This window comes from Syngnathus floridae, chromosome 15 (assembly GCF_059516105.1).
Source record: "Syngnathus floridae isolate MCC-2025c chromosome 15, RoL_Sflo_1.0, whole genome shotgun sequence".
Lineage (NCBI taxonomy): Eukaryota > Metazoa > Chordata > Actinopteri > Syngnathiformes > Syngnathidae > Syngnathus > Syngnathus floridae.
In genome coordinates this window covers 7,072,501-7,090,283 of record NC_142427.1, presented here as the reverse complement: position 1 = coordinate 7,090,283, position 17,783 = coordinate 7,072,501, and the positions used below count along the sequence as shown (strand labels likewise).

The following is a 17,783-nucleotide window of genomic DNA, read 5'->3' as shown; positions in this document are numbered from 1 at the left end:
TGTATGCCGTCATCAGCCGTCTTAGCTAATGGAGCTTTAAAAATTGCATTAATATAGACCTTTCCACTGTGGCGCACTTTTCATATTCTCATCCTGACTATTAGGAAGCCACCAGGGAGGGGGGGGGGGGATTGGAGACGCAGCCATCGCCCAACTCGGAATGCTTTTTATTGATCTGTTTTGTGGCGGCAGTGGCGGGGATGAAAGTACGTCGCTCCCCTGGGTGCCACCGGCTCATTATGCACTATCGCTTAGTACATTTCCACGACTGGGAAATCATTACAACGGCTTTGCCTCCCCTCCCTCCCTCCGTCATCTTCTGTCTCTGTTATATTTTGCGTGCCGCCGAGTTGAGTTACACCCAAGAGCACAAGGAAACGTAGGCATGACAGATATGTTTTATTGAGAAAGCAACACTCGAGCAGGTTAGAAGCAAGTTTGATGAAATTGTTGAAGTTCTTGTGCTCTAAATCTCTAGGGATTGGCATCACTTGGGTTGTTTTCTATTTTGGAGCACAAAGAATCTCACGCGTGTGGTCAGGCGAAGCTCCAGCTGGCCCAAAACAGCAGCAGGGTCCCGGCGTACACAGCCAGAATGATCAGGTAGAGGCGGAAGAGGAAGCGGTCCACTTTGGAGCAGAGCGCCAGCCATTGGGACTGAGCCCAAGACTCTGAGGTCTCCTGGGAAAAGGCCAGACGGATGGATACCAGCTCCCTGAGGAGACGCTCCAAGCTGCAAGGATTTGCCCCGATGTCGGCGGGCGAGCCCGGCTCCTCTTCCGACGAGGGCTCAAACTCCAAATCTAGGAAGCAGATCCAAAAAGGCTCAAGGTCATCCTCGCGGAACCACAACACAAAATCTGGAAATATTTCTACCTTCAGAACGGTCGAGCCGGTCCAGGCTCATGGTGGAGCTCTCGGAGAGGCCATACTTGTCCAGCAGGCAGGCCGACACCGACATTTCCCGGACCTCCTTTTGGCTGTGGTGGAGCAGCTTGACCACCAGGATGGACTTGATCAGGCTGAGCATGAGCAGCGCCATGCACACGGCGAAGAACACACCTTGCGCCGCAAAGAAGTTGGGTGGGGTTTTTGGTTAAGGTCAGTGGGAACGTCTGTGATGGAAGAGAAACGTAGCGCTTTTCCTGCCTATGAGCGGCGTGGCCACGGCGGTGGCGGGCAGCTCATCCATCAGGTTGACTCTGAAGAGGGTGTAGCCTAGCAGTGTGCTGATTTTGAAGCCGATGCGGGTACCGCTGCTCACGGGCAAGTAGAAACTCATCACATCCACCATCATGAGGAAGATGCTGGGGATGAGGAGGCTCACTACGTACAGCAGGGGGCGCCTTCGGATCAACACCTGCCGGGGGCACAAAGCCAAGTTTGCTTCAAAATGGACGCCACAAGCAGAAAACAAGATAGTGACTAGCTTTGTGTGCAGTGTTAAATGTTTGTTTCCCCAAAATGATCTCGTATAGTGGCTGAAGTTGTCCTTCATCAAACAGCCCTGGGCTGGCTCCTTTGAGCTGCATGAATGAATAGCAGCAGCAGCCATGCCTGGCCGGCGGGCGGGCATTCGCTCCACCTGCAAGGGGGCTGCCTATGCATGGGGCCATTTGCCTCGCCGCTAACAAGACGCTCATTGATCAGTCAGCCGCTGAGACAGTCTCATTATGGTCCCTCGCCCTTTGCCTGTCTATCAGAGGCTCTCTTCTTCTCGCAAACAGCCCCAGCCTCATCAGCTGCCATTAGCTGGCTAGACCCGTCCGTCCGTTTGTCCACAAATGTCACATGCGGCCAATATGACAGATACAAAGTTGGCGCACATGGAAACGGACGTGGGCGTAGTCGGCGCGGTCCTGCTGGAGGCGCCAGTAGCGCGCCGGTATGGACAGCAGCTCCCACTCGCCATCGTTCATGAACTGCCGCCGATCGTTAGCGATGGCCTCCTCGCTGCGCCACAGAGCCAAGTCGATTTCCTTCACTGCGCAGAGGAAGCGATCAACGGTGGATAGTGTTAATCACGCGCTGGAAACAATCACGCTTTTGTTCATTTTCCACCCTCAGACTGTATGCACAACACGGTGCCGCCCGGCCGGCCCGCTTGAACTTTGCCGTCTTTACAGATGAGGGAAAGCCCGCCCACCGGAATGTAGCCAGCTGCGGAAGGTGAGGCTGCAATTCTGCTTGTCGAAAGGGAAGGCAAACATCTCCAGGCTGCAGGCCAGGACCACCTGCATGGGCCGATAGTTCTTGACGCACCCCGACGCGTTGACATAGACGTACGGGATGGGCGGCGACCTTCCCTCGGCCACACTGCACGCAGATCCAGCCCGACAAACATCAGTACGTATCATTCGATCATTTTGCGTCATCGATGACGACCTACAGTTCATTGACGATAATATCGGGTATCCAGATGGCGTCGGATGACAGCGAAATCTCGTTGATCCCGTCAAATTCGTCCGGGTCCCAAACGAGGAACTCATCCGTCCAGATCTGAATAAACACACGTGAGAGGTTTTTTTGGAAAACGTTGTCATTCATGTAACGATGAGACGAAACTCACCTGTCGGTACCAAATACTCGCGGTAATACTCTGCGTTTTGGAATCCTGAAATGAAAGCAGGCTCAGTATTTTTGAAAAGCTACAGTGGAAAGTAAACTTACCACATCAAGGACAGACTGTAAGATGAAGTCGACGAAAACGGTGGTCGTGCTGGTCCAGTTCTGAACGGGACGAACCCCGCGGTCGTAATTCCTCAGCAAAGCTCTTGTCAGCTGATTCAACGCCGATCTTTTTGGCTTCTCCGGAATACTTTGAGCCATGTGGCCGCCCACAAGCGACACTGATGAAGTTTGAACAATCGTGGTCGTAAACTGACACCATCGGTTCTATTTGATCTTGAAGATGTTTTAGTCCACACGCATGCGGTATGACTGTCTTTCAAAACATTGCAGTTAAAGATTTTTTTTTTCTTTTTTAAAGCTACAGTATTTCAATGAAAAGAAGAGCATCTTACCCGTCAACAGTAGCAAGCAAATGACAGACATTGAGCTGGAATTCCTTTTCTTCTCTCTTCTTTTTCTTCTTCCTCTTCTTTAATAGCAAAATCTCGTGAGTGGGATCAAAGTGGAGCTCGAAGTGGTTTGGAGTGAAGAGCCAGAACACACAGGGCTAGTGTAGACATTTTTTTTTTTTTACGATATTGATCTTCATCAACCCGAGTAAGCTGATACCGTCCATAGAATGATGAAACACACGAGACAAGATGCGCCCTCAGAGACAGACTATTGTCAACATCAATTAAATACAAATGGGGTTGGGTTTTTTATGTTTTTTTTTTTTTTTGTCGTTTTAACAAAAGCAGAAGATACCATTATTATACCATTACGACTGTTCGCTGGCTTTCTTTTTTCGACTAACATAAAATAAATGACTAAAAAAAAGAGGGGGATGATGGGATTCTGACTTTTCTGACTTTAAAGTCAGAAAGTGGGAATTTTCACCTTAAAGTCAGAATTCTGACTTGAATTCTGACCACTTTGAAGTCAGAATTCTGGGAATCCTCTTCCGTAAATGACAGACTGGACAAGTGATGGGGAAAACAAATGATTGACGTTGTTGCTGTGTCCCTCAACACGCCTCCTTGTCAATCACGTCGCGGCTGCGCGCACGCTGCTGGGCCGAGCACGCGCGCGTCGCTTGGCGCTCTCCGCGTGTGACAGATGGCGTGCCAGTGACTCCTCACCCGGGGCTGAAATTTGAAAACGGCAAGAAATTTGCTTGCGATTTTGCGATGAGAATCGAAGAGAGCGAAAATGGAGAGAACTCAACCAACTCGGTGAGCGCAAAAAAAAATCAAAACAAAAAAATGGACGACGCGAGTGGAATTAACACAAGTGACATATGAGCGTGAAAGGCCCGAACTAACCGGACTTGTGTTACTAACCCTAACGCCGAAATCTCGACGTGGTTAAAGTTGAAATTTTATTTTATTTATTATTTTATTATTTATTATTTATTATTTTATTGAGAATCAACAAGACAATTTTTGTGGATTTCACTTGAAAATGTAAACAATTAAAGTATTGGAAATGAAGTGAAATTTTTTCAAACGAGTTATGACATACTGCATTTGAGACCTATTTTGGTGATTTCTCATTTGTCCTTTTAGGGTGTTGTGTTCTAAGTGACGTGCACTGTCTAATTCTGAAATATTTAGACTGTTAGTCCTCCGGCAAGTTAACAAATCATTTCAATCAATCTTGTGTGGAAAGCAATGAGAAGTCGTCAAGCTGTTGTTGTTGTTTTTCCCCAAACACTCTGATAGTATTCAAAATTGTAAAACTATTCCTCCGTGTCCTCAAACCTGTCTTTTATTTATTTATTTATTTATTTATTTATTTATTTATTTATTTATTTAACCTGTGTGTGTGTATGTGTACATGTTTGTGCGAGAGTGAGTCACTGTGGCTTTGTGATGTAGTCCGGTGGCATGCCGAGCAGAATGATAAACAGAACCCTGTCCTATCCATGTCAGCAGCTTAAAATAGAGGCAAAGCGAGGGCTCTCCGATATACCCGGGACACCATATAAGTCTGGTCCCCCTGCTCTCTGCTTTGTGTGTGTTTGTGTGTGTGCGACGCGTACACCTGTTTTTGTAATGACAGGCTTTATATAGCGTGGCAGCCCGCCCGCCCGCCTGCCCTCGCGCAACTCACTGAGCTGCCTCCGTCCGCTTTGTATTAAAACGCTTCATGTGTCCACAAGGTGAAAACACGCTCGGTTCAAATTGTCCTCACTCGCCGTCTTGGCCTCGTATGACGACGACGGCTCGGCATTTGGCGTCACATCCTCGAGGGCTCTCCTGATTGGAACCTGAAAAGCTCAGATTGCTCAATGACGTTCATCTATTGTTTTGTGCGGACAGCAGACCGAGATGCTGATCAACCAGCTGAGGGAGATCACCGGGGTCCAAGATCCTCACCTTCTCTGCAGAGCCTTAAAAGTAAGGCAAAGAAGTCCGATCGAGTGCGACGTGTGCGTGTTGATATCTAGAGTACGTTCGCGGCCTTTATCTTTTCCCACCTTATCTCCTGAAGGCCGGTCGGGGTGACATCGGACACGCCGTCGGTCTCCTGACAAGTCAGCCGGTGGAGGTTGGGGATGGCCGAGAGCCGCAAGAGTTGGGGACACCCACGGTGGCCTGGGAAGGACACAAAGGTGGTATACACAGCCCTCTTTATTCGCGTTCCAGATTAGATTTCATTGTTAAACGGATTGCCGGTTCCTTTTGGTTCAGTAGAACAGAGGCCAAGTGTCGAATCTCCATGAGAAAGATTTTCTTTTCTTCAGGCGTCCACGCAGATGAACTCCAAACTGCCATCGAGCTGAGCCTGCAGGAGTCCCACAAGGCTCAGGAAGAGGAGCGAGAGTTCCATCGGTACTGCCCTTTACATTATTAGGAATGCCTTTTATGCAAGTTGGCAATCACATTCATGATGGGCGCCTTGGGCAGGGCTCTGGAGGCCAGCGCCGAGGAGAACCCGGCCAGGGGTAAGAAGAAGAGATGCGAGGCGCACAGCGACATGAGCAACCCCGCCGACTGGATCCGCAAGGACGACTGGCCCGTGGGACTTCGCAACGTGGGCAACACCTGCTGGTTCAGCGCCGTCATCCAGGTGAACGCGAGCGGCGTGCTTTCAACTCCCTAGCGCCGTGGCATTTTCCGACTAGCAACGCTAATAGCATCAAGTGCGTTTTTGTTTTCATCGCGCCGACGATTGTCGATTCAACCTAGCATCGAATACGAGCTCGGCGGTGAAATGAAATTATGCCAATTGAATCTGATCGCCGGAGTCACTCTTCAGCGCTCAGCGGCTCCATTAAACTTCCTGCTCAAATATTATCAGGAGACACGAGTGCTCAATTTCATTTTAGTGACACATAAGACAAACTGTTCCCTCACAGGAAACACGCATGGAAAGTACTTAGTGCTTATTTCGGGGGAATGGAAAGTGAAATCAAAGCTTAGAAAGCACGCTTATATCGGTGAGAGTCTTCCCCCCCCCCACAAGCGAGTAATCAGGGTTCAAATCATGGCGGAGGGAATAAGCGCAAGCAAGGTGCCATTAATGCCGAGTTGTTTTGTCACCCTACAGTCCCTCTTCCACCTGCCCGTGTTTAAAAGGCTGGTGCTCGACTATCGCCTCTCTGAGCAAATCCTGGACAGGTGTAAGAGCCACACGGTGAGCATCGGCGGCAAAGACAAACGGACAGATGGACAACAGGTGAACGCTGAATTTGTGCCCACAGGACAAGCGGAACATTGCCTTCATGCAGGAGTTACGCTGCCTCTTCGCCCTCATGGTGGGCTCCACGCGCAGCTTCGTGGACCCCTCTGCCGCCGTGGAGCTCCTGCGAGAGGCTTTTCGGACCAGCGAAGCCCAGCAGGTACAAGGCGTGCACGAGTCAGGACCATAAGATTTTGGATACTGACCCCCCCCCCTTCACATTCAGGATGTGAGCGAGTTCTCCCACAAGCTTCTGGACTGGTTAGAAGACGCCTTCCAGCTGGCTGCCAACGGAGAGTAAGTTCTCCAAGAGAGCCAGCCGCAAATACCACATTGATTTTGCTTTTGCTTCCAGCAACGCCACAGATAAGCAAAACAACCCCATGGTCCAACTTTTCTACGGCACCTTTGTGACCCAGCGCAAGCACCAAGGTACCTGCGTCGGTCTTGGTGAGCTGAGCGATACGCAGCGTTCGCTGGCTCAGCCTGCGTGTTTGTTGACCGCAGGTCAAGTTGTATGCAACACGGAGCAGTTTGGCCAGTATCCTTTGCAAGTCAACGGCTTCAATAATCTGGACGAGTGCCTGGAAGGAGCCATGGTGGAGAGGGACATCGAGGCACTCCATGCCCAACACGGCGAGCCGGCTGGCCGAGAGGTGGGTCGCCTTCAAATCCTTTTTTTTTTCTTTCCTGATCACGATTGAGGTGTTTTATTTGTTTTGGCTCTTTTTGCAGAGATGGTTCAAAAAACTGCCACCCGTTCTGACATTTGAACTGTCCAGATTTGAATTCAACACGCAGCTCGGCCGCCCCGAGAAAATACACAAGAAATTGGAGTTCCCGCAAATCATCTACATGGATAGGTGAGCGCTTGCAAATGGAAGGAAAGAAATATAGATCATAAAGGATAATACATAATAATATAATATGATAATATATATAATAAATAATACAAATAAATATAATTATTTAATGTAATTAATATAATTAATAAATAACGCAAATAAATATAATTAATTGAACTCCAAAAAAGTCCAAAAGTCATGACAAATTACCAGTCACAGTTGTAATAGTGAAAGGGATTTTTCCTGACATGGTCTTTTTCCAGATATCTTCACCAAAACCTGACATGTACGCACGAGAGGCGAGGAGAAGTGAAAAAAGTGAAGGAGCAGCTCGCAGATCTTCAACAGAAACTGGAATGGTAGCGTAGAGAGAGCCCGCTGTTGAATGGCCTCCTGCGCTTGCTGTGACCAAACGTGTTTCCGTGTAGCTATCAACGCTACGGCTCGGGCCCCAACAAGTACCCTCTGGCCGACATGCTGCAGTTTGTGTTGGAGTTTGCCTCCAGCAAGCCCGCAGCACTTTCGCCGGCCCTTCCTTCATCGCCCACGGACGCCGGCCGAGAGGACAACGGGTGAGCACGGAGCGCAGATGATGCGATGGAAAAGTTTTGTTTGGTGAATGGGATTGATGGTCTTCCCTCAGTGAGGCGGCAGAGGAGGAGGGGGGCTCCCAGCGCATTCCCAAGACCTGCAGCCAGCACTGCCCCCCGGCCAATGACGTCTCCGAGGAGGAGCTGCGCTTTGTTCAGGGCTGCCTCCAGCGGTGGAGGATGGAAGTGGAGAAGGACATCCACGGTACGGGAGGGAGGGAGCCTTTCGTTCTTGTGGGCCAATATTCCAAGCGCTCGCTCCTCTAGATTCATTCCCACCTTGCTCGTGTTGTTTGGGCGCCGCAGAGCTAAAGGCCAACATCGAGAGACTCAGTCAGACGCTGGAGGGCATGTACTCGGACAACAGCCTCTGCCAGGTGATCTTTCCTCAAGTCCCGCGTCGCTTTCACCCATTGATCATTTTTTGTTTGTTTTAAATTGTCATGTCCATCCTTAGGTGCCCTACAGACTCCACGCGGTGCTGGTCCACGAGGGCCAGGCCTCAGCAGGCCACTACTGGGCGTACATTTACGACCACACCAATCAGCGCTGGATGAAGTGCAACGACATCACCGTCACCGAGTCCTCGTGGGAAGAGCTGGAACGAGATTCTTTTGGCGGCACGACCAACGCTAGCGCCTACTGTCTCATGTACATCGATGACAGGCTGCCGCATCTTATTAGTGGTACTGGAGCGCCACCTGGGCTCTTTGTTTCATTTCAACACAAAGGTACCTTTTCAAAGTCCAATCATGGCCGCTTTCCGTTCAGAGCGCGCAGACGACGAGACGGGGCAGGTGCTGCGCGGCATGGACTCCCTGCCAACCGTCCTGAGACGCTTCGTGCAACAGGACAACCGCTGGTTCCAGCAGGAGCTCAGCGAGTGGGAAGAGCAACTCCGCCAGGTGGCGGCGCCTCCGGGCGAATCGGACGAGCCCCCGGAACCCGAGCCTCAGCCCCCGGAAGCCGGCGCCGACCGCGACCCTAAGTCCTCGGCGCCTGTCGAACCCGTGCCGCAGGCCCAGGGAGCCGCTGCTGCTTCACAAGCGGAAGCCCGGAGCCATCCGGAGCCTGACGTTGCAGGCCCACTTGAAGGTCTTGAGGGGCTTTGGAAATATATATATATTAGCAATATGAATTCATTCAAAGGAAATAATTGTCCCCACCCTGAAAAGAATTAGACACAGCAACAGCAGCCGCAGCCCTTGCGAGCTCAGACTGCCAACCAGATGACGGCGAGCCCGGCAACAGCGACATGGTGGAACCCGAGCAGTGTTCTGACGTCGCAGCTGAGAGAGAGCCTCAAAGTCGGGTAAGTGGAAAGCACCTGTTTCCCCACTCTCCCCCTCCCTCCCAGCTTTGTCAAACACAGGTCACGCATTTCAAGTGCCGTAGATGTTACAGTGATGTGTTGAGGAGCATGTAGGATTCACAATGATGTTGCTCTGCTCTGCACCAGAGTCCCGAAGTTGAGCTCGACGCTGACCATTCGCTGCCAGACCTCTCCGTGAAGAACGAAGACACACAGGTGGAGGAGGAGGAGGAGGAAAAAGTGGAGGAAACGGCTCGAGGTGACGTCGAGGCCTCCTCGGAGGAAGCTCCTCGCCGCCAATCCGATCAGGAGCAGCCCATGCCAGCGGCAGGGCGGCGGCAGGCCCAGAACGAGGTGTCCGAGGTGGAGATCCCCAACGTGGGCAGGATCATGGTGAGGGCGGATGCTGACGGATACAACGAAGAGGTAAGTAAGCAAGCAAGCCGTTAAAACGGGATGAGAAATCAACCTTGGCTTATCACCTGCCCGACAGATGATGTTGACCCCAGCCATGCAGGGCATCATTCTTGCCATTGCAAAGGCCAGACAAGCATTCGACTCGGAGGGTCCCGAGGCTGGACTCATCAAGGTGGCTAGCTCGCTGGCTAACGCTCTTTATGTTCGGAACTTCTCTTTTCACTTCATGGACGGTTGAAAATGGCTTTGGCTTCCCTCCACCAACCAGGCCTTCCACGAAGAGTACTCCCGCTTGTACGAGCTCTCCCAGGAGGAGACTACGCCGCGGGAGGACGCGCGACTGCAGCACGCCCTTGTTTACTTCTTCCAGAACAAAGCGCCCAAACGCGTCATCGAGAGGACGCTGCTCGAGCAGTTCACTGACCGCAATCTGAGCTACGATGAGAGGTGACATAGTTTGTGTGGGCTTTTTTTTTCCCCTATACTATTATTGCATTTAACATCACTTATATTTTTTAAAGTTGAAAATTCCAAAATCTGACCAAATTCCAAGCATGGGATATTTGTACTTTTGAAAGCTAAAGAAATGGAGCGAGGTGGGCACGGAATACTGTCGACATAGATTTATTGAGTCAATAAAAAAAAAAAAAACATTTACATCAACTCAACTCGATATGGAATGTAAATACCGCCATCTAGTGGCCAGATGGAGGTAACTGGTGCAAAACGTGGTCCCTTACCTCCTGAATTTCCAATGATTCAACCTGCGCCCAACGTTGGTTTGGCAGAGCCATCGGCATCATGAGGGAAGCTCGAGCCAAGCTGCGCCTCATCAAGCCCGAGGACATGGACATGGATGAGTACCTGGTACTTTCATGCAAATCGTATTCAGTAATTTGTCCACTTTGATTGACGTGTTCTAAATTTGAAATCCAACAGCAGTGGCACGACGACTACAGAACGTTCCGGACAGTCTTTGTCTACCTGCTGACCGGACTGGAGCACTACCAGCACGGCAAGTAAGTGTTCCGCATCACTGAACAGCTTCCACAAAGCCTGACTTTTTTTTTTTTTCCGCGTTCCAGAATGCGCGAGGCTCTGACCTACCTGGCTCACGCCTACGACGCCAACGCCGCCCTGCTGGCGAGCGGAGAGAAACGCGGCGTGGACACGTCTTTGATTGCACTGTACAGGAGAAAGTGCCTCACGGTGAGTGGTTCCACGTTGCTGAATTTCTATGATAGGAATCCGGCTTCTAGAAATATCCTTTCTTACTTAATACATGGCCGACTCGATATCGGACAACATTCAAAATCAAGCGACTCCCACTGGAGTACAGAAAAAAAAATCCTTGTTTCAAGAATTGTGAGGTCCTTTCCGTACTCCTCTCAGAGCTTGAACGAAAGGGCCACGCGGCTCTTTGCCAGCGGTGACGAGAGCAAGGTGGAGGAGGGCGTGGCCATCATGGACGAAGCGGTCATCCCCTGCCTGCACCTGATGAGCCGTGAGGTGTCGTCGCAGGAGGACCGCGACACCATGGAGAGCATCCGCAGTCAGTGGTGCTGCTGCCTGGGGCAGGACATGGACGGTAGCTAGACCAGTCTCAGCACCTTTATCTCAGAGACAAGACAGCCTTCCAAGCTTTGGCCTTTTTTCCTCTGCAGACTCACTCCAGATGAAACTGGGCGAATTCCTGCCACGGGTCCTGGACTGCTCCACCCAGACGGCGGTCCTCAAAGACCCCCCCAAGGTCCACGTCAACCAAGCTCATGACCTGTGCAGCCGCCTGGCCGCCGTCATGGAGTCCATCTGCAACACCGCCGTGGTGGCTGTCAAGTAACCAAAGTCGCCCGACGGACTTTTGATAGCCAACCAACCGCCGGCTTGACACTCGCGCGTCATTTCCTGTAATGTGTGTCGCTAGCCGTTAGCCGTGTTAGCAAGTAGCCATTTTGACACGGGATAGCAGTACAAGGGAGGAAGAAGACTCGGATTTGGATCAGTCCTGTCTTGAAGCACTTAATCACTTGTTCATTTTGCCCATGAAGCATAGTTCAGCACAAAGACGTTCCCCGTGCAGGAAGTGACACGAGTGGGATGACGCACGACAGCAACACGTTTGTAATAATAATGCCCATTTGCATTTTTCTATATACTTATGTATTTTGTATTTTTACAGACTTTGGTAAGTGGCTGTATGCATGTAGATGAAAGTCAAGAGAGCTAGTGCGGGATGTGATTTGAAGGAAGTGCAATAGAGTCATTCGAAACGCCAGACCCCAAGGAGAAAACACGGTGTATGGAAAAAGCCACACGTGATGGCTGGGGGGGGGGGTACATGGATGACATGAAACCTCAACAATGCTCTCAAGTCCAAAAACAACACGTTTCTGTCACGTGCCACCGATACCATCGCGTTGGGCTCGTCCTCAATAAATGTTTGAAATGTGATCTCGTCTTTGCAAATAATTTCACAGCATTTCGATAAACATTTCCATCAAATTACCAGCATGTTGTCGTGGGACATAAAGCAAGCAGTCCTTGTGTAGATTTGCTGTATGTGTCAAAGTTGTGCATGACTGGAAAAAGCATTGATTATGGCACAAAGAAGCAGTTTTCTTAATAAATTTATTTCACATAATCTTGGAATTACCAACATTTGAAGCTGCAGTATTGAATGTTGGCCACTAGGCGAAGACATTACATTAGCACGATTAAAAGTTGCATTGTTGCAATTGGCGACGTTTTTGCGAAGAGACTTCAGAACATGTTCAGGTTCTCCGGAAATCCGAGCGCCAGGGTGAGCACAGCGCAACCGAGGGCTGTCTGAGTGAGGAAAGAGGCCACGCAGCCGGAGCTTGTGGTAAAGGCGTTGAAGGCGCACGTGTCCGAATTGCCCACGTTGTCCACCACCAGCAGCTCCACATCGGGCGAATCGCAAAATCCCTCATAGGTGGCCAGGGTGTCGTTCTGGTTTTCAGTGTCCGGTGTGAGGGTCAGCGTGCCGTTGCCTTGCGTGAGGGTGACCCGCTCCACGCCCGTCCCTTCGGCACCATCGCTGACCTTCAGCGACAGCGACCACGGGTCTGCACTTGTGTTTTGCACGCAGTTGACGATGCTCAGCACCTGGCACACGGGAGCCGTGAAGTCCGTCACCTGCCAGGAGACACCAAGCGGTCAGATAATGTTTTCCGAGCGTAATGTGACAGGCAAGGCCACCGACCGGATTCAGGACGGAAATTCTGAGGATGGCGTAGTTGATGTCGTCGCCTCCGGGGGCCTCCGCTTCAATGACGAGGGTGACGGTGGTGCCTGACGGTGTGTTGAGTGGCACAGCGAGCATCACGGTGCCGTTGGCGCTCAGTCCCGGCGGCTCCACCAGGAGAACGTTCGGAGCACTGGCTGTGTAGAGCGGGTTGTTGGTGGTCGCCCGGATCGTGATATTCCCTCCAGTTTCTTTGGCGGTCACGGTAAAAGGCACAGAGAACTCCGTCCCGGGAACGAGGTTTCGCTCGGCATCAGCCTAAATGTAGATGACGTCAGCCATATTGTCGCGTGAAGCTAGCCGAGCGAGAGCTCACCTTGATAGTTAAATTGGACGCCCGAAAGCTGGTCGCCGACTCCCTTTGGAAAGAAAAGACTCCTCCCGTCATGGTGTTCACCTCGTTTCCCTTCACACGCACCACAAACGGCACAGATGGAATATTGTCGACCTGAACCAGGAAGTTGCCGCCTTCCAGCGACTCCACGTTTCCCGGGACCTCCAGCGATCCCGCTGACTCAACCAGAGTGACCTCCGTCACATTCGCAGTGTTGCTCCCCGTAAGCATCACCAGCAAACTTCCGTTGGTGCCTTCAAACAGAAGCCAAGCCTCATTAGGAAAACCGGCCTTCTTGCGGTTAGCATCAGGCCGCAAAAGTTCTCTTACCCGCCAATGGACGTGAGTCGAGAACATCAAACGTGTTTGATGGGGAGGGGACGAACTCCGCAAAGTCAAACAGGAAGTCAAGGGGACTCTGACCTTTAAAGTCAAAGGAGTCACCAAACAAATGAACCTTTTGTCTCGTCTTTTCTGTCCATTTCCGTTGGCGGCTGAGCACTCACCTGTGGCCCTCAGTGTGTACGGATTTGTTGCCTCCACCATCACTTGCCACGTTCCCACTTGAGGCCTCAGCTGCCAACTTTCCAAGTTTCCCACCGACGTGACGGACGAGGTCAATTGGTCCGCCTCCACGGTGCGCAAATTGACCTCACGGCCTGCAAAGACCAAACGGTAGGCACGTTTGCTCTCGTCAGTGCCTTTAAATATCTGAGGTTTTAACGTGACTATGATTGTGTCTCGTTTGTGTCTCACCCTCAGGATCCACCAGCGTGACGCTAGCCGGATTTCCCGTGATGAAAAGTCGGACATTGCTGGTTGTCCCGTCAATCACAAAACGGAAGTTTGCGTTCTCTCCTGGAGTCCTGGAGGCTCGCACGAGTGTCACCACAGTTGAGTTGGACATTTGCCCGATGATGCTGGTAGCCTCCAAGAGTTGGTCCTTGTCCACTTCTATGACCAGACCTCCAGCGGCATCGCTTAGATCTTTGTACACCTGAGCGTCCGATTCTGCAATTCTGATATTCCGCCTACGCCGCCGCCGAGTGTTCGCCGGTGTTCCCGTGATCAGGAAATACACCTGGATGGAAAAAAAAAAGTCCTCACGTCGGTGAGAATCTCGGAACGGCACTAGGTGAAACCGTGTGCACCCACCACAGATTGAGTCCGCTCAATGTTAGCGATGACAGTGGACTTCAACTGTTCATCTTTGGCCGGGGCGTCTGTGAAGAGGAAGATGTCCGAGCTCCGGGGAGCGTTCGTCAATGCCAACTTGAAAAAGAGGATTGTTGTGTTCAGCATTTAGGCTTCATCACATGTTAGGAAGTGAAGAATCTTCTACCTGGAGCCCTGAGAGACTCAACTCCCCTTCATCTCCTCCACCGCTTGCCGTCAGATCATCCACAATGTCCTTGAAGACTTCCGGGTCACTTGTTCTCATCACCGGCCCGAATTCTGAACCCAAGCGCGTCTTTCAGTTAGGGTAAAAAAAACAAAACCTGATTCCGGTCTAACCTGACCTGGATCATTGAAGGGCACGAGAATGTAGGACAAAGGTTGGTTGTCAGTTTCCACTTGGTTGTCGATGAAGGTGGAAGTCGCCGTGCGCACGGCCGCGATATCATCGCTCATACTCTGCGTGGTGTCGATCACCAAACAAAGAGCTTTGCCACTTCCTCTGGACACGCCCAACATTCTGATTAAGGAAATACATACAAGCTTGGCACGGAACCTGAATGTCAGCAATGTCTGTATCTGTGTGCGTACTGGAGGAAAGGTTCATCTCCCGCCGCTCGTCGAACGTCCTCCAGGATCTCGCTGGTCGCCGACGTGGCCAGACTGGCCGCTTCTGAGTGGAGGAAGCCGTGCTCTGAATCGGTCGTATCTTTGTTGATCCCGCCGGTGGGCTCGATCCTGCTGGTCACGTCCAAGGCTCCTCCGTGGCTGCACTTTCCTGTCCGAGAAATGACGGTGAACATCTTGCACGCAATTCACAAGTTTCAGGATTCTCTTACCGCTGGGCTTGGTGTCGATCAATGGAATGAGTCCAAAATATCCCGAGGTCAGGACCTGCTCGCGAATGATGTCCTCCAGGATGTTGTTTGTACAGTCGTCGCCATCGCAGCTGCGACATGTCGCCCTGCTCTCGTCTGCCGGAACGGAAACCTTCATAAAGAGCTGCGCTTCTTTCTGTGAATGTCCATCTCCTTTTTTGCCTACCTGCTAAGTTGCCGATGCTGGTGTCGGATCTAAGAAGGTTAGAGTTGGGAAAGATCATGCCGATCTCCACCCAGTTACTGTGGCTGTAAAAGTCCTTCAAGTTCAAGACAAACAAAACAAGTTAGCGTAATCACAAGATAGCTTAACGACAAGTCAAACAAGGAGAACCTGGAGCGTGTGGAGGATCGCTCCCAGGTTTTCCCGGGCCGCTTCAAAGTTCTCCTCCTTATTGTTGGCCTTGACCGTCTGCAGGCCGGTGGTGATGATGTTCCGACCGCTGACGAAGGTCTCGTCGTCAAAGTGGAAGCTGGCGTTGACCGCTTGTTCCAGGTCCACGCGTATGTTGCGCAACGTGATGGACCTGATGGCTTGCTCGTAGCTCCTGATGGAGTTTCCGGCCCTGCAAGCGGCTGCCACGCCTGTGGGGGTGAACGGCTGCGGCTACACACACACACATACACACCCACGCACACACACGAGTCCCGCCGTCATTCACTTCTACACTTGATGTTGTCTGGCAGACCGAAAGGACTCTGAAATTCTGCCTCTGGGCTTTGTTGACGTAAACAAGGGGGAGGGATTTTGCCACTCCTATTTCTACAGCTGATCTCTTCAAAAAAAAAAATTATTTCCAGACTTTGGCTGTATAATTTATTTTATTTTGCCCAGAGTAAGCTCCAACGTCTTCAAGCTGGCCAGAGAACCGATGACTTGGTCTTATATTCCAACACCAAGAAACAAAACCGACGACACAGAAACACAAAAATAGCGTGGAACAGAAAAAGGTATCTCACGGGAAAGGCGAAGTCGCTGCCCTCAGCTTCGGCCAGCGCACGGCACACCTGTACGGTGACGTTCAAAATGGCTTCTTCTGTGATCTCTTGGTGACTCTGCGAACTTCCTGGCAGAATCCCGAATCCTTGAGCTCCACTTTGAAGCAGAAGGATGACCCAAACCGCCAAAGCGGGCGACATGTCTTCTCAACCTTGTCCTGAAAAAGGAAAGACGTTTTGCTGAATCACTCGGAAGCCGCTGTCGTCTTCTTTTCGTTTCCGAGAGTTAAAAGTGGATCCTGGTGAAACCGATGCTGCGTCTCTACTCAATTTTGACGGAATGGCAACAGTGAGTAATATGCGGGAAAAAGGTTCAACCTGTTCAACCTGTTGGTTGTGCTACGACATCATGTGCCAGTACGCTAAAGGTGAGATATTTTACCATTGCTTAAGGCCTTGGAAGGTCATAATGATCTGATTAATCATTTGCCTGACGGAAAAAAAAACTTATTATACATGTTTGTTTAGTTATTTTTTTACAAAAAAAAAAAGCCTTACCAGACATGGTTTTTTAAAAGAAATATTTTTACTAAAAAAAAGCCTTACTTATACATGATCCTTTTTTCTTTCTTTTTTTTAAAGCCCTAATATTCATAGTCATTTTTTTTACTAAGAAAACCTTATTAGTATACATGGTCCTTTTTTTTTTTTTAATTCACGGTCTTTTTTTTTCAAAGAAATCTTACTATCCATGAACATTTAAAAACAGCCTTACTTTTATTTTATTTTACTTAAAAAACTATTTTTTTAACTTATGTAATCAAAAACAACTCATCTGTACAGACGACTAATATTTCATGTTTTGAGCAACTACGCCACGTCACTCTCATTTGACATAAGATGGAATGTGATTGATTAATTCTGAACACAGCCACAACTAAGGGGGGTGTAGACTTTTAAGAGCCAGGGCTTTGGCTGTCTCTTATGGCTTAATATGACATTTCAAAAAGACTGAGGGTTTTTTTTAAATCTGGAGATAGATTCCACTTTACACTGTACAAAAACACTCAAAGCAACCTTATATAAGCAAAAAATTTAGTTATTTATATGTACACGAAAAGTTTTCACAGCATCACTGCTGCTATTCTGCTTCGTCAGGGCGGGCCGAGAGAGAGGAAATGCTTCCACTTGTCTCTTTGTGTCTCTCCCCTCCTCCCTCCGCTTCTCCATCTCTCTCTCTCGCTCTCTCTCTCGTTCTCTCCAGGCTGCGTGCAGTGAATTGAAGTGAAAGAAGGAAACATTAACGGCGGGAGGGGAAAAAGGAGGTGGCGTGAAAGACGGTGTCTCGCGTAGTATTTATAGCCGGCGGGATGAGGAGATAGGACGAGACGAGGTAGGGAGGGAGCAACCAGACACAATAAGAGAAGAAGAAGAAGAAGAGGAGGACAAAGAGACGATGCTGAGGAGGAAGAGGAGCGTGTCGTTCGGAGGCTTCGGCTGGTGAGTGAAGCGTTTCAGGGCCTGTTTTGTTGCTCACTTTGCTCCCACACGTGTAAAGGTCTTTGAGTTCATTTCCAGGCTGAGTTGTGCTGCAGTGACATCACTATGACATCACAACACCAGCATGGCAGCGGATGCTCTTGGGATGGGTACGCCTCACATCCATCCCAATTGCATTTTGTTGTGTTACACAAACTTGGGCTCTAAAATGTGTCCAATTATTTGATTTC

General features: G+C 50.2%; 4 protein-coding genes across 8 annotated transcripts in view; 2 read left to right on the top strand and 2 right to left on the bottom strand.

Moving 5' to 3' along the window:
• Positions 1 to 450: 450 nt before the first annotated feature.
• Positions 451 to 3,078, bottom strand: htr3b (5-hydroxytryptamine (serotonin) receptor 3B). The gene is given in 7 exon segments (XM_088397678.1): positions 451 to 803; positions 877 to 1,360; positions 1,827 to 1,984; positions 2,147 to 2,316; positions 2,390 to 2,499; positions 2,570 to 2,614; positions 2,671 to 3,078. Coding segments are annotated over 7 exon segments (1,392 nt in total). The 5' UTR covers positions 2,830 to 3,078; the 3' UTR covers positions 451 to 537.
• usp28 (ubiquitin specific peptidase 28) lies at positions 2,160 to 11,912 on the top strand. 3 transcript variants are annotated; one of them, XM_088397668.1, is made up of 26 exons: positions 2,160 to 2,346; positions 4,935 to 5,012; positions 5,107 to 5,227; positions 5,360 to 5,447; positions 5,523 to 5,685; positions 6,166 to 6,252; positions 6,320 to 6,457; positions 6,524 to 6,594; positions 6,653 to 6,729; positions 6,805 to 6,953; positions 7,033 to 7,160; positions 7,406 to 7,501; positions 7,571 to 7,714; positions 7,786 to 7,937; positions 8,039 to 8,109; positions 8,190 to 8,418; positions 8,504 to 8,827; positions 8,908 to 9,044; positions 9,192 to 9,470; positions 9,538 to 9,633; positions 9,730 to 9,908; positions 10,250 to 10,328; positions 10,401 to 10,480; positions 10,547 to 10,670; positions 10,854 to 11,049; positions 11,126 to 11,912. In XM_088397668.1, exons 1-26 carry the CDS (start codon positions 2,290 to 2,292, stop codon positions 11,299 to 11,301), a joined length of 3,519 nt encoding a protein of 1,172 aa, XP_088253794.1. In that variant the 5' UTR covers positions 2,160 to 2,289; the 3' UTR covers positions 11,302 to 11,912. The 3 variants fall into 3 exon arrangements, with proteins under 3 accessions (XP_088253794.1, XP_088253797.1, XP_088253796.1); XM_088397671.1 differs by lacking the exon at positions 2,160 to 2,346 and adding an exon at positions 3,642 to 3,845 and having other exon boundaries at positions 4,938 to 5,012; XM_088397670.1 differs by lacking the exon at positions 2,160 to 2,346 and adding an exon at positions 3,643 to 3,845.
• Positions 11,913 to 12,052: 140 nt separating this feature from the next.
• Positions 12,053 to 16,408, bottom strand: LOC148386216 (von Willebrand factor A domain-containing protein 7-like). Its single transcript, XM_088397672.1, has 14 exons — positions 16,075 to 16,408; positions 15,449 to 15,721; positions 15,281 to 15,374; positions 15,076 to 15,210; positions 14,828 to 15,014; positions 14,581 to 14,756; positions 14,403 to 14,515; positions 14,216 to 14,332; positions 13,817 to 14,141; positions 13,567 to 13,719; positions 13,391 to 13,483; positions 13,043 to 13,314; positions 12,685 to 12,984; positions 12,053 to 12,617 (listed from the first exon to the last, which is right to left on the bottom strand). Exons 1-14 carry the CDS (start codon positions 16,252 to 16,254, stop codon positions 12,222 to 12,224), a joined length of 2,814 nt encoding a protein of 937 aa, XP_088253798.1. The 5' UTR covers positions 16,255 to 16,408; the 3' UTR covers positions 12,053 to 12,221.
• LOC148386215 (rap1 GTPase-activating protein 2-like) overlaps positions 15,771 to 17,783 on the top strand; it is a 12,826-nt gene continuing 10,813 nt past the window's right edge. The window contains exons 1-2 of one of the 3 annotated variants that reach the window (XM_088397673.1): positions 15,771 to 16,481; positions 17,318 to 17,553. In XM_088397673.1, coding sequence (XP_088253799.1) covers positions 17,510 to 17,553 — 44 coding nt within the window. In that variant the 5' untranslated portion in view covers positions 15,771 to 16,481; positions 17,318 to 17,509. Of the gene's footprint in view, positions 16,482 to 16,742; positions 17,554 to 17,783 lie in introns of those variants that run through there. The other 2 variants (XM_088397674.1, XM_088397676.1) reach the window with 2 other exon arrangements.